Here is a 14,993-nt window from a genome sequence, read left to right as displayed (position 1 = left end):
TACATTAATCTGTTTTGATGTATATTTTTAGACTAAAAACATCATTTTTTAATAGAAATAATACTTTTAAAGAAGAAAAAAGTAATGTTTTTGCTTTTTACAAGGTGCTAAATGTCTGCGTACATCTATTTATTGCGTTCATTGAAGAATATATTCGTTTCAGTAAAGACATCCTGTTTAAACGTTTAAGAACACAATTTTGTTACATTTTAGATATTATTTTAATTTTGAGAAACTCAGAAATTATCATTGCATCATCTTTATTACTTCGATAAATTTTTAATTGTTTGGTATTGATACTAAATATTATTTTTACTTTCACTGATTTCACATTTTTATTTAAAATCAGAGTGCAAGAAATGAAAAAAAAAACAATGGTTCACTATATCTAATAATATAGTAATAGTTAATTTTATTCATTATAGTGATAGTTCACATAATTTTTGATCTGAGGTTCGTATATTCACGCACTAGGACTCCATCTCAAGGGTTCGAGACCTAACCTTTAATATGCTAATTAATTTGTGCAGTCTTAGTTTCGAAATCAGACACAAAAACACACTTTCTTACTGTCTCTGAATAGACATAAATTTCTTTCAAAGGATTTTGATTTTCTACCTACACGATAAGGGGGATTGCTTTTAGGTCAAAATATTAAGCCCTTTAATCTAAATTTAATTTTCTGCGTATTTTGCCATAGCTCCAAAACTAAGGATGCAAATCAAAGATCGTTACAATTATAAAACTTGCTCATCATTAGATAATTCCCCATAGGAAATATTTTTTATTGTAATTTCACATTTTTTGTTATTTAGTTTACTAATGTTTAAAAAAGCTTGAGTTGTAAGATGTACACATTTTTATATCTATTAAATTTACTTAACTTCACGTGGCAAAATCCAAAACTTGAAAGGAATCACCCAAATAGGTTTTTTGTAAGTATAATTTAAAAATACTCCCGGCTCTCACAGCCCACAGTACTGACGTAAAATATCCTCAGTGGTTGACGCATCATGTCATGGGTCAAAATCCCTTTGCCGTCGAAATAACCGCTGTAAGTTTTCGTACTTTTTCTCACCATGCAGCGTAAATACGGGTAGTTCCATTAGAAAGTTCTCCACAAAGACTGGTTTGTCCCAATGCTTGATTCAAGATTCCTAGTGCTTTCTGGGTTAGATTTGAACTTGATTATTTTGGGTTGGATTTAAGGCTACGGATTTAAACGATGATAGTCGGAAACTAAGAATAGAGTCGCTGTTCAATGCCGGTTATAAAATGAAATGAAACAAAAAAACAATTAGAGTCATGGTGGCTCATGGGATAGAGTGTTCGCCTCCTAATAAGGTGACCCTGGCTCAAATCTGATTTGTGGCTGATTAATAAGACTTCTGGTCCCGGATCTTATATCGACCATAGCGCTAATGTAAAATATCCACATTAGAATCCACATTCTGTCGAGCTAATCGGGGGAATTTTTTGTGACTTTATGCGGGTTAGTTCCATCAAAATGTCCTCCACCAAGGCTAGTTTGCAAGCTGCTTAATCCAGGGGTTTTTCTGTCTTCTAGGTTGGGTTCAAAATCACAAGGCTACGGAGTTGAAATGTGATAGTCTTAAACTCAGAATTGGGTCGCTAGCTAAACTCTGGTGTTAAAATAAAATATATAATAATAAAATAAACCCACCTTATAGTCAATATGATTACAATACATATTCTTTATTTTTATTTTTATAAAAGCTCTTGAGGAAATGTATTAATTCTCCATATTTGTTTTTATTGTGCATCTTAATTTTAGTTAAAATGGTTGCTACTGAAGGACTAAAAAAATTATGATATTTTATGAATTTTGATTTATATTTAGTATTATGATTTATATAAAGTATTGTCTATAAATTTAATAGCTTGAATTGTGATTAATCGTAATAAATTTATTCATAATTCGAAAAAATTTGCTAGCGTATTAAATGAAAAATAAAATTGAGTTTAATGAAAAATGTTTATTTTAAAACATTTTCAATTAACTTCTGTCTGATCCTTAATGTGCTTAGGTACAAAATTGATATCAATACAGTTCTTAATTTAAAATTTAGTTCAAGATTCTCATAATAAAATTTGGTTGGTTAGATATGATGTGGAATCAGTACATCAATTTCCGGTTTAATTGAATTTATAAATTTAGCATTAATAAGAAGTCGTCCTAAATTTGAATAAATTTTCATGGGACCTTGAAGAGCTATTTTACCATGAAAGTAACGTTTTATTTACCTATTCTCAAAATTATCTTCAGCTATTAATTTTATTTTACATTAAGTAATTATGAAAAATTATTTTGATTTCGTACGTTACATTTGAAAGAAATTGATGATTGACTATTTATTTGAAAAGAAATAAAATGAATTACATTTTTTTCCTGGAAATGTATAAATTGTATTGTAACTTTCTGTGAGTAAAAAATACTGAAACACATAATTCTATATTTTTTTTTATCGAAATATAAATTTTTTAAATATAAGCTCAAATTGATTTGTTTTATAATTTATGATAAAGATAGAAATTGCAATGTGCAAAATATGCAAATATTTTGTATTCAGAAATTATTATCTAGTATTGGAAAAATTCTAAAAATTTACAATGTATTATCATCATACGCTAAAAAGTACAAATTATTAATATATAGTGTTATTAAATACAAATGTTATTATATACAAATTATTAATATACTCCGACGTTTTTAAAGAAGAAACTGTAATTGTTCAAACATAAAGTATTAAAATTTATACCAGAACAATTTACTGCTTTTTGACCTTTTGTGCTTTTTCATGACTTTTACTTAAAATAGTTCTATTTACTTAATTTTTATTAATACATAATACATTCATCATAATTTAATTCTAATTTAAGGAAAAGCAACAATTTACGTGTCAAACAGCAGTTATTATTTATAATAGTACTTATTAAGATTATCGAAATAGTTAACAGATATAATACGCTCAATAGAATAAGTAATAGAGTAATAGAGATGTAATGTTGCATGTAAAATAATGTTGTGGACATAAATAATCTTTTCAAAAATGCAAAATTTATTACGTATTAGTAGTAATTAATACGCTAATTAATAATTTAATAAAAAAAACGTATACCAGTTTAATTCCTTACATTAATTGATTTCGACTAATAAAAATGAACTTTGTTTTAATCATAACTTCGAATACTTTCTTCTAATCTCAATTTTCTACAAGATTGGGTAAATCTCTTCAATCAAAACGTCTTTAATTAAAGCACTCTTCCTAAATTTAACATATACAAGCTACTAATTAATTCCAGTACACCAACTTAAGCTAAAATTAGCTTTTCATTTAACCGGAGATTAAGAATTTGGTTAGAGCATTTTCAGCATTTATAGCTCAAAGTCTCTAAAATCGAGTTTATGACTAACTAAGCTTACATTAGCGTCATTCATAGTTACAAAGACAGGCGAATATAAGCTTAATTCAAAACGTTATTAATTTAATTAAAGATATAAGGAGGAGAGATATAGGGGATATCTACTGAAATAAAATAAATTATACATTTTCTTTTATAATATGGACATAAGCGAAGCCCATATGATCAAGTTAAATTCTGAGACATACTGAAATACTACGATTTATATTACAAACAAAATATTTAGCACTTACTTTTTACTAAATATTTAGTATTTGTTATAGTAAAAGTAAAACATTAAATATTTATTCAGATAAATAGCATTTACTTTTAAGATTCCTTCCACATATTTAGTTATAACTTTAAATTATTAACGTATCCTTTGATATCGATACGCAGGGAAAGTGGAGCTTTTTGTGGTATCTATTTTTTAGCGGAAATCATGCTTTTTAGCGGAAGTATCTAAAGATTATTTGCAAAACTGATATATATTTGATATATTGAAAAATATATCGAAGTTTAAGCTTTCAAATTTGTGTATATTTAATGACGTAAGATTAGTCTAAAATATTTAAGAAATTGGGTATAGTTTAAGAAAGAAAAAGAAATAAAATTAAAAATTGCAAAAATAAAACAATTTATTAGGAATAATACATAAATTAGCCATCGATAATGATATTAAAAGGGATATCATTTGCAGCGAAACTGTGACAAAACGCTTGATAAGCTATTAATTTAGTTTTTAATCTTATTTTAATACTTTAAATGAAACACTCAGGAAAAGCATTTGTTTTAAGACAGTCTTAACACTGAAATATTTTCTACTGAGCCTCTGGATTTATAAGTCTATTAATGCATTTTGGGAAAATTGTACTATAAAAGATTCAATCACAACAGTGAGAAAATATGTAAATATTGTACGAGTTGATACAAAGTAATCACACGTAACTATTTGATTGTAGAGTAATATAGTACACCTTGTTGGTATTTTGTTATGGGGGCAGCGAATTTGGGCAACTTTTTAAGATTTAAAATATTGTAAAATTTGTAGCAGTTTAGTCGAGATTAGGACCAGCCATCCCTAATTGTTTCACGGGCCGTTTCTATGACGTAAAACGTTGCAGAGTGTTGCACTCTAGATTAAGATACATTTTAAAAATATTATGCAAATAAAAAATGAATATATATGCTTTACTATTATGCTAGGATTTAAATGTCATGAACTTTTAAGTCTTAATCAATGAGATATTTATTCTTTTTTTAAAACTTAATTTTTTAATTCTATATTTCAAGTTAGCATCAGTTATCTAAGCCTGTGATGAATTTTCTGAATTTCATCTGTTTCAAATCTGAATTCAATTGTTTGAAAAAAGGTTTTCAAACAAAGCATCTTTACAACTCATTGCGCATATATATATATATATATATATATATATATATATATATATATATATATATATATATATATATATATATATATATATATATATATATATATATATATATATATATATATATATATATATATATATATATATATATATATATATATATATATATATATATATATATATATATATATATATATATATATATATATATATATATATATATATATATATATATATATATATATATATATATATATATATATATATATATATATATATATATATATATATATATATATATATATATATATATATATATATATATATATATATATATATATATATATATATATATATATATATATATATATTTATATATATATATAGACTGTAAAAATTATGGTATATCGGGTTTTTTTGTTCCATAAAATTATAAATGTAATACCGTTTTTTTTGTTTAATCAATGGTTAAGACAATTAATTGTTAGCGTGAAGAACTGGGATTCAATCCTCAGTAGTGACTTGAAGTTCACTCGCCTTATAGGTATCGACGTGTCTGGAAAATAAAGGCAGCCGATGCTCATCGCACATTGTCAAATTCATGCCATTCGGGACGAAATTGCGGATCCTTTAAGCGTTATGACTCACAACGTGCTGCTTTGGAATGCTTTGCTTTGAGTTTAAGAAGGCAGGAGAAGCTTTGTTATTTCGATTTAAATGCAAACTAAATCTAAATACCTAAATCATTCTAAGAAGGGGCCACGAAAAGCCATAAACCCGTTTCATGGGTCGGCTTGCCATTTGTGGTTACCAAACACCTAAATCGTGGCAAATAATCACGATGTTACAGTTCATCCTGCAATAATAGTTTTAACAGTATGTGTTTAGTAGTTAACTTAAATTTAAATAGCAACAAAAATTTTATTACAAAGTTAACATAACTTTTATTGATCTTAGCCCTCATTAATGTTTACAATAACAAACTATTAATTTTAAATTGAAATAGTAAATAAAAATACACGTCATAGGCAGTTGTAATAAACAGAAATATTACTTTATTGAAATTTAACCTGATACTAATTTTATCATGGCAGAATCCAACAAATTCAACATTAATAAACTGTTAAGTTAAAACAAGTCAACATGGCTGCTCCACTGTTTTATATTAGATTATGTGAAAAGAATATTACACTTGAATGAAAACATGCATTTGAATTATACTTATTAAAGCAACAGTTAATCTAATCAAAAGTAGAGCGTCCTAACTATGATGAGAATTAAATATTTAATAGTGTTTAATTTTAAATATTTTAGAGAGCACTGAACCACAGTATATATATGTAAATATGCTGAGCTAAATGGTGTGCCCTGTTAAACTATATTATCCTATAAACGAATCCTTCTTATTCTATATAACAAGAAACTATTGTTTAACTCAAATGGTTATATGGTTCTATTTAACAATTTTTTAACGATACAGGATATGCAGGATGCTTGCAGGACATTACTGTTCAAAAATCACGGTTTCATGCTGTACTAATTCTTTTGAGAGTTTAGGGAGTAAATTAGTGATGCTTTCTACGATTTGTTTGAAAATATCTGTTGTTTTAAATAGTTTTCAATTGAAATAATTTTTAAGCGACAATTATAATTTTTTATTGATCACGGAAGTATTTTTCCTAAACCTTTTCAGATCAAACATACTATATCACTGATGTACTGGTCGGATATTTCAAATAGTTTACTTATATTCAACCAAACTATTAAGGAACATAAATATTTTAGTTGTTATTCAAAGGTGCTATGAACGTTACTTATAAATATATCAATAAAAGCGAGATGCTTTTCTTCAAAAATACCATTGTTAAATTCCCCTTTCTTTCATAATTTAACTTTAACCAAAGACTACTGAATAAGTTAAATGTTTATTTTTAGTTACCTGAATAAATTATAAAAGCTTTCCAGAGATTGAGCTTAAGTGATTACCTTTCCTCAATAACTTTTCTTTTAATGAATGTATCAGTCATTTTATTATTAGTGAACTAACACAAACTGGATTTTTAAAATTTTTTTTGTGTTTCAACGTTTTGGGAGGAAACTTTTGTGCCCAAATTTTTACTGGACAAAATTTTGCGGCCAAAACTTTACCGATCCATACTTAGCGTGAGTTATGAACCTCCACTAACTGTAATAATCGGAGGGCCATAACTTCGAGTGTACAAAACGTTGCTGGCCTATAACCTCACCAACTTCGATCTTAGCAGGCAAGGCTGTAGCTAGATACTTTTTTGGTGAGTGGCTGACTTTTGTGCGATTTCCTTGAACAAATTTAACACTAAAATGAACTGATTGGTTTTCAATAAGTGATTTACCTTCACTTAAATTAAACATTTAACTTCATCTAAGTTTAGATTTTTCTAAATAACACCAATCTCACTTTTTCAGGCTTGTGACTGATCATGACATGATTAGTGTCTTTTTCATTGCTCTTCTATTAAAGGACAGAAGTAAATGTCAATCATTATAAAATACAACTTAAATTAATAACATTACAAAATTAATTGTATAACATTTCTACAATTAACTACATTACATTTCTACAATTAATTACATGACAATTACTTTAATTATATTAAGGCGATTAATTACATTGCATTTCTACACTTAACTACGTTACATTTCGACAATTAATTGTATTACAATTACTTTCATAACATTACAACAATTAATTACATTTTCTACAATTAGTCATATTACAATTACATACATTATTTTACTGCAATTAATTACCAAACAAAATATTACGTTACATTTTTAGAAAAATAGTATGAATAACAAACATGCTGTCACAAATCTATTTTTGCAGATCGAAATTATGAGCAATACTTTGTTGTTGGCGTTTTTTATTCTATTATTTGAAATTAAAATAAAATATATACTTTTTTAAGAATTTAAATATAAATTTAAAGTTCTAAATCCTTCTTTTTTCTAAATTAACATTAATCGTTTCTATTTTATTTTTAAAATTAAAATAATAAAATATAAAAAAATATTTAATTTAATATTTTTATTTTCATTAAAATTATTTTAATTTTAAATTTAAAGCCTTAAAACATTTACATTTCTAAATTAATAAGCGTTTTTTTTATTTTTAAAATAAAATAATTAAATGTAAAAAAGGGTAATTTAATTTAATAAGTTTACTTTTATTAAATTTAAATTTCAAATTAATAGCCTAGTTCAAATAGAATTAGTTTAGAATAGAATAGAAATAGCCTATAGTTCGATTTTATTAACTGTGTTTTCGTACCTTTTTTATACATAATCGTTTTCATTAAATGATACTGTTCATAGTATAGGAAACATTTTATTTATTAATTTTTTCAAAAGATTCCTTTTTTTAATTAATATTTCATATGAATTGTTTTTTTCTTTATTAATCAACTCAGTGCTTGATTTTTCTACTCATACGCAATATTACAGTTATCATCAATTTAACAATCGGCCTTTAAACTATGAAAATTTTTATATCGGTAAATTGGTTCTCTTTAATACCTTATTTAGATTTAAGAAAACTTGCACCATGTTAAGGGTCAATATAACCGTGCATTTTCTAGTAGTATGAAAATTATTGCAAATTGAAAATTTAAAGTATTATTAATGCTAGTTATGTATTAAACATAGAGAAAAAAATTTCGGGTAAAATTATCATCCTAAGTGGTAAAGACATTTTTAAAAAAAACCATTACTCTAATTAATAAAACGAAAACTTAAGCATTTATTTGGTAATTTTCCCGTTAATATGCTAAGAAATGAATTGGCTCTAAGATATCATGATAAAATAAACAAATTTACCATATTTTATAGTTAAATTTATCAAAATTATTACCAGAGAGCTTCGGTGGCATTTACTGACTTTTTTGATCTGCCCAAAACCAGAAATACGGTAAATTTTACCATGGCTCGGTAACTGTAGCCATACTTTGTTTTCTCAGAGAACAAAACATATTTAAACAATATTTTAAAAGTTGGTTCTTTTGCTCAAATTCAATTCTTTTTATTTTCAGGTTTATATTGTACTATCATCGTTATTTGAATGGATGTAAGATGTCATGAAAGTTATTGCTGTGCCTTTGTCACAGTTTAATATTTTAATTTGAAAGTACAAATTTGCTTCAGCAAAGACGGCGACTTCTTCTACAAGTATGAAAGAAAATAGACTGGTAGTTCTTGGCGCAGGGGGTGTTGGCAAAACTTCGTTAGTTGTCCAATACCTTGAAGGCTTTTTCACAACTACCTACAAACCTACAATAGAGGACTATTATCGACATGCCATACGGATGCCGGGTATGTATTTATTACTTATATCAATGATGTTTATTATAATAAAATAATAAAAAAATGATAGAAATATCAGGATATTAAACATTACTAAATTTTAAAGTTATTAAAATGAGTGTTAACTATTTTTACTATTTTTTTTCTCCAGAGTTACTATTTTCATGAAATTTTAATAATTTCATTTCCAGAGAGTAATGTTTAATTGACGTTTCAAAAAGATCATTAATTATAAGAATTCAGTTTGAGGATAATAAATAAGTCATAATAAAATCTGTATTGCTATAAAAATTTACCTTTTGGTTTCCCGAAAATATTTGATTTCTGTTTGAATACTTATATATAATTCTAAAGAAGTTTTATTACAATATATATATATGAATCATATATATGAATGCATATGCAGAGAAAATCCTCAAACTTTACATGAAAAAGTATAGTAGTTGCTGATCGAAATTGTACCGATTGACAATATAATGTTAAAAGAATAGGACGAACATAAAAGCAAGAATAGGATGGGGCTTAAAATCAATAGAATAAGCAAAGTAATGACGGAATTGATAATTTAATGCTAAAACAATAGGACTAACGTAAAAGCAAGAACAGGATAGGGCTTAAAATCAATAGAATAAGCAAAGTAATGACGGAATTGATAATTTAATGCTAAAACAATAGGACTAACGTAAAAGCAGGAACAGGATAGGGCTTAAAATCAATAGAATAAGCAAAGTAATGACGGAATTGATAATTTAATGCTAAAACAATAGGACTAACGTAAAAGCAAGAACAGGATAGGGCTTAAAATCAATAGAATAAGCAAAGTAATGACGGAATTGATAATTTAATGCTAAAACAATAGGACTATCGTAAAAGCAAGAACATGATAGGGCTTAAAATCAATAGAATAAGCAAAGTAATGACGGAATTGATAATTTAATGCTAAAACAATAGGACTAACGTAAAAGCAAGAACATGATAGGGCTTAAAATCAATAGAATAAGCAAAGTAATGACGGAATTGATAATTTAATGCTAAAACAATAGGACTAACGTAAAAGCAAGAACATGATAGGGCTTAAAATCAATAGAATAAGCAAAGTAATGACGGAATTGATAATTTAATGCTAAAACAATAGGACTAACGTAAAAGCAGGAACAGGATAGGGCTTAAAATCAATAGAATAAGCAAAGTAATGACGGAATTGATAATTTAATGCTAAAACAATAGGACTAACGTAAAAGCAAGAACAGGATAGGGCTTAAAATCAATAGAATAAGCAAAGTAATGACGGAATTGATAATTTAATGCTAAAACAATAGGACTAACGTAAAAGCAAGAACATGATAGGGCTTAAAATCAATAGAATACGCAAAGTAATGGCGGAATTGACAATTAAATGTTAAGAGAATAGGACGAAAGTAAAAGCAAGAATAGGATAGGGCTTGAAATCAATAAAATACGTGAAGTGATGACGTAAGTGTATAATATTATGTTAAAAGAATAGGACCAATATAATTTAACTGAATTAGCATCTGTGAAAATAAATATTTAATGATAAGAAGTCATTGAAGTAAATAGTTTATTTTCCCCATGCAAAATTTATATTTTAACGAAGAAGTTTTTAATTTTTTTTCAAGTTAGTTACGTATTTCTAAACTTTTTATTTTGTTAAAAATTTATAAACGAAATTTCAGTTTCGAACTCAAACTAGCAATCATTTAAAATTTTTAATTAGATTTTACTTTATTTTATTTATTTATTTTTATCTTTAAATTTCTTTTTGTATTTAGTTTCGACTTATCCTAAGTTCAATATGAAGATTTCTTTTTCATAAATATGGAAACATGAATTACCAATTTATGTTGAATACACTAACAAAACTTTTCTCTCTCAATCAAATCGTTTTTCTATAAAGATAATAAGATTGCCTTGTTTAAATGTATTATGAGTTTTGAATTTCATTTCGGATATTGTTTCAAATTTACATTGACTTTAAATTAAATTTTTTTTGCTTCTTCTTTATCTTTTTACTATTTATTCTGATAAAATATGTATTTCGATGAAGCATGTTTCTGTGAAAAATATGTGTTCTGATGAAATATAAATTATAGTTTATTAGTAGTTAAGAGGAACTTTTGACAAACGAAATCATTTAGCAATTAGTAGTTTATCTAACTGTATTTAAAACAACAATTGGTAAATTTCAAAAAAGGGGAAAAGTCGATTGTATTTCAAAGGAATGGAAAACTATTTGAAATAAAGAGAATTTGATTTTAAATTAAATAGCTTCTATAAATTTTAAAGAAGTACTTTAAAGTTAATATGACTGAATTGAACGTAATTTCTTTGTTATTTAATTTAAATATAGAAAGTTAACTATGTATCTACTTAGATAGGGCTTTGTTTTAATAGTGCTTTGCTCTGTGCCTTGCTTCATAGAACTATTATAAAAATCATTATTTGAAATTATATTTTAATAATTTTAATATTTTTACTTCTTCTTTTTTCATTAATCTTTGCATTCTCTTTTTTTTCTCTTTTTTCATTAATCTTTACATCAACAGTTTAACTTATTTTATGAGTTCTATATATACTTGGAGCTCAGGCCCAGTGAATGAAACTTATTTATCCCATGTTTCCTTTGATATTTAAATATAATGGAAGCAAAGAGTATAAAAATAACACTTAAAAATAATATAATAGTAAAATTTTGTGTCAGTATTTGTCTGTTTCAAGGTTTATTCATTTTGATTTCTGAATTTTATCTAAATTTGTCAATAATTTAACCAAAAATTGTCAATATTTTACCAAACTTCTCTACAAAAACAATATATTTTTCTCATCAATATGTTCAACAATTTCTTTTATTTTTTCTGAAATTACAATTGGACACATTAAAACATTTAAAGAAATTGATCTTTTTTATTAAGTTATATTATTCGTTATATGATATTATTTATTCTCTTAATAGACAAAAAATTATATTTTACCACTAATCTAAAATGCGCGTTGATTTTAATTATTAGATTATTAGTTTTTTGAGTTTCTCTTTTTTCCTTTCTTTAAATGGGAAATATTTAATTTTACAAAATTAACATTTTTAATTTTTCCAATAGAAAATATAAGTGCGACACCATCTGGGAAAGATAATATTGCTATTTTTGGAAATACAAAGTTAACCTTCATATGTAACTTTACTTTGAAGTGTAAATATTAATAAGTGTAATCTACCTTTTTATAAATTGCATTTCCTTTCAAGAGTAAATAAAATGTAAAATCGTAGCTAGCATTTGTTACATTAGTATTCTTAACTATGCCATAAATATTCTTTAAAATTAACACATCAAAAGAAATTTTGTCTCTTTGAACTGGTCCCTCAGGGTTTAAATATATATTTAACTATGCCGCATTAATCACAAGTTTCTGGCTTTTATATCTTTCTCATTATCGCGGGTGTCTGGGGAGATGTACTCACTGTCGTATTTTTTAATCTTATTTTCCTAAGAATATTTTTAAGTGATTTTAAAAAAAAAGTTTAAATTTTTTCATATTTTTACAAGGAAGGATATTTTAAACTTAACTGTAATTAAAAGCTAGCTTCTCAGGTGTGTTATTTATGAATTAAAATTACTCTGGTAAGTTAACTATATTTACAAAAATAATTATCATTTTAATTAAATTTTCTTTTAATGTTCAGTGTATATTTTTCATCTTAACATTCTAATAATAAATTGGACAGACTGTGCTCTGAGAAAAAACAGCATGGTCAAAACTACCAGAATGGTATAATTTACAGTGTTTCTGACTCTATGGGAACACAAAAAGCATGGAATTTTTACTGAATCGCTTTGGTGATAATTTAACACGCAATGATTTAATTTTAAAACTAACAGTAAAATATTGTTTTACATTATATAATAAAATTTCATAAATGTGGTCAAATTCGGTAAGTTTATGGAGATATATGAGAGCATCGGATACTTATTGATATTCCTCGGAAACCTAGGGTTTTTTGAAAAGGAAACAGAGGCTCCAAGACTCAGGACTTGCTTGTAATATGGAAGGCACAGATTTGCGAAAAATTAGTAATGAAAATGCAACAGGAGCATCATTCCAGTAAAGCAACTGGCTGGCAAATTATACACGGCTGAAGGGCAAAATTTTGAGTATGTTTCTCCCCTAAAAACCGGTTTGCTACGAAGAGAAGATTGCAGGCTAAAATACGACTTTATACGTGCTAAAGCGCCAGTGGCTTAAATTATGTATGACATGCATAATAGGTACTCAGAGATACTGAAGATGTTTCTAGATTGTTAAACAACCAATTTCTAGATCAGAGACTTATGTTAAACTATATTGCATGGTGGTGACTTGCGTAATTGACTTTTTGTCCAGTATATTCTACAAACTCAAGAGGGGAATATGCTAAAAGAAGGTCAATTATTTAAGGTTCCGTAGTAGAAAAGAATTGGGAATCACTGCATTAGAGCATGGCATAAAATATTTTTTCGATTAAATGTGCTTTTAAGTTTTTCATTTTTATTAAAGATTCGGTAATAGAACTATAAATTTGAAAACTTGAACTTCTGGTAAACCATTATCTAATCAATGGATTATTGGTTCAAACACCGCATATTTTGGTTTGATTAATCAGAACAATGCTTTTTTTTTAAAACTCAGAATTGTCTTAACAGTACGGTAGTTTTGCCAGATTTTTTCCACGTGTGATTGGCATAATCACTGCATTAGAGCATGGCATAAAATATTTATTCGATTAAATGTATTTTTTAGTTTTTAATTTTTACTAAAGATTCGGTAATAGAACTATAAATTTGAAAACTTGAACTTCTGGTAAACCATTATCTAATGAACGGAAAAATTACAAAATGATTGGTTTAAATACCGTATATTTAGGTTTGATGAACCAGAACAATGTTTTTTTTTAAACTCAGAAATGTCTTTACAGTGCGGTAGTTTTGCCAGATTTTTTCTACTTGTGATTCTCATTAAAAATTGAAAATTAGTTTAAAATTGTCCAAATACAGTTATACAGTTTCCAGTCAAGCTATGTATTCGTTTAAAGCTCAAAAATTCAAACAATTTTGCAACCTTTTTTTGTTTTGTTTATCTGTGTTATGTACTCCAAATCAGCTCTTCCGCATTTCTTCCGAACTCGCATTTTTTTCAGGACTGAATTTAGTAGTTTAAACTACATGATAGTCATAGAAATTTTAATATCATCCTACATTAATCCCCTTAGCAGTGAGAATAATTACTCAATAATTCTATGAGACAGATGAAAATAAAAGTTATTGATTATTAAGATCTTGCCATAACAGACAAAATGTACCTTAAATGTCAGATTTCTGAATGTTCCAGAATTTTTTTTCTCCATGTCGTAGTAAAATTATTATTTATTAAATTATAATCTTCCTTTCGTTTTATTCGCAAGTGAACTTTGATGGTTAAATGTTATACAATTTAGTTTTCAAATAAGGTAGAAAAAGGGAAAATGTTCTTTGTAATTATTATAATTTTAGTCAAATATTATACAAAACGAATGAATAAATAAAATTTTGCGTAAATACCTCCAATTATTTAGGAATTTGTTACCGTAATTTAATTTTTTCTTTGTATTTTATTTATTATTCAATATTGAAATTAAGTCAAATCGTTACTTAAAATAAGGTCAAATTATATGAAGTTTTGTTGAAAAATTAAATAAAGTTTTATTCAGATATATTTCTTGATGATTCTCGTTTCTCTATTGCTTATTATTAATGTATTAGACAAAATAATCTCCTCAAAAATAGGAATTGTATTACTTGACAAAAAAAAAAA

General features: G+C 26.1%; 1 protein-coding gene across 1 annotated transcript in view; it reads left to right on the top strand.

Moving 5' to 3' along the window:
* LOC107455620 (ras-related protein Rap-1b-like) overlaps nucleotides 1–14,993 on the top strand; it is a 95,350-nt gene that overhangs the window by 24,938 nt on the left and 55,419 nt on the right. Inside the window, exon 3 of the mRNA XM_016073247.4 lies at nucleotides 8,882–9,161. Within this exon, the coding sequence (XP_015928733.1) occupies nucleotides 9,020–9,161 (142 nt within the window). The 5' untranslated portion in view covers nucleotides 8,882–9,019. The remainder of the gene's footprint in view (nucleotides 1–8,881; nucleotides 9,162–14,993) is intronic.

Source organism: Parasteatoda tepidariorum, chromosome 7 (assembly GCF_982258835.1).
Source record: "Parasteatoda tepidariorum strain Cologne lab strain chromosome 7, Ptep-v5.0, whole genome shotgun sequence".
Taxonomy (NCBI): Eukaryota; Metazoa; Arthropoda; class Arachnida; order Araneae; family Theridiidae; genus Parasteatoda; species Parasteatoda tepidariorum.
This window is presented reverse-complemented; position numbering and strand designations above follow the sequence as displayed.